The sequence below is a fragment of the Propithecus coquereli genome, unplaced genomic scaffold (assembly GCF_000956105.1).
Source record: "Propithecus coquereli isolate 6110/MARCELLA unplaced genomic scaffold, Pcoq_1.0 Scaffold75, whole genome shotgun sequence".
Taxonomy (NCBI): Eukaryota; Metazoa; Chordata; class Mammalia; order Primates; family Indriidae; genus Propithecus; species Propithecus coquereli.
In genome coordinates, this window is record NW_012153618.1 from 611,208 (window position 1) to 612,323 (window position 1,116).

At 36.0% G+C, this 1,116-nt stretch overlaps 1 protein-coding gene across 1 annotated transcript in view; it reads right to left on the reverse strand.

The window, feature by feature from the left end:
- Window positions 1-1,116, reverse strand: part of GALNT11 (polypeptide N-acetylgalactosaminyltransferase 11) — a 48,996-nt gene that overhangs the window by 37,301 nt on the left and 10,579 nt on the right. The window contains exon 2 of the mRNA XM_012662151.1: window positions 443-775. Coding sequence (XP_012517605.1) covers window positions 443-737 — 295 coding nt within the window. The 5' untranslated portion in view covers window positions 738-775. The remainder of the gene's footprint in view (window positions 1-442; window positions 776-1,116) is intronic.

Consider the following 1,116-nt stretch of genomic DNA (forward strand, 5'->3'; position numbering starts at 1 on the left):
TAAATAATTCCAGCTTATTTCTAAACCCAATGCTTTATGTTCTGTTTTAATTAAATCTGCCTTTCAAAATAAGTTAAATACAGTCAGATCATCTTTCAGCCATTTCTTTCCCTTATTGACAATCCTAGCAATTAAAACCCTCTCCCATAGTTCCATTTTCTTTCTAGCCCTTCAATTTTTCTTTTTCTTTTTCTTCCTTCTCTAGACCTTGTTGATTTCTCCCAAGTCCTCATAAGATACTGAAGTCAGAAGCGGACAAATTAGAATATAACTCCCCTTTGAGTCTACAAGAATCAAAGAACCTCAGCTAGTTCACAAACAAATCAGTGTAGAAAAAAATGACATTTCTAATCTCCTGAGCAACACATGATTTAAAGAATAATTAAACTTCCAATGAGTAAATACACTGATATGGCTACTAGTAAAAATTAAATATACTTACCTAATTCGGAAGAGAATTTCAGGTGGCCTTTTTCTGGATCTTCAATATGACCATCTATCACATCATCAATTTTGTTTGCTTTGAAATGTGGCTCTAATACCCGACTTGGACCTCGAGTGAAACGGGGATAGAATTTTTTTGGAAATGGTCCATGGGGCCCAGACCCCTTGATGGGCACATTCTTAAGTGGCTGAGTCACTTCACTGAAGTTGAAATAAACAAAAAGTAAAACTGTCCAGGTCGCGGATGTAAAAAGGCACCCATAACAAAAATATCGAACTGTGGCACTTCCCATTATAGACCTAGCATAGCTGAAGGGTCATTTTCAATTTCCTGAACAAGAAAGATAGATATGTTAGACACTTCAGTACACTTTTAATCATCCACCAAATACACAGTCACTATTTTCCAAACCACCAAGTAGGATCCCTATGCATACAGTTAACAGAGATTCTAATACAAGAAGATACACAGATAGCACTGAATTTTAAAAAAGGGTTCAACAATTAAAACCACAGGCCAATGTGTTAATGCTCAGTGGCAGCAAAATAGGTGACTTAATCATTTGCCCATGTTAAGGGGTATTTCTTCACCTTTGTTCTCGACTGCTTTCAGTTTGGTTATTTTTTCATCAGGCACTAACTTTTCATGGGGAAAATACAAGTACTTCCTTA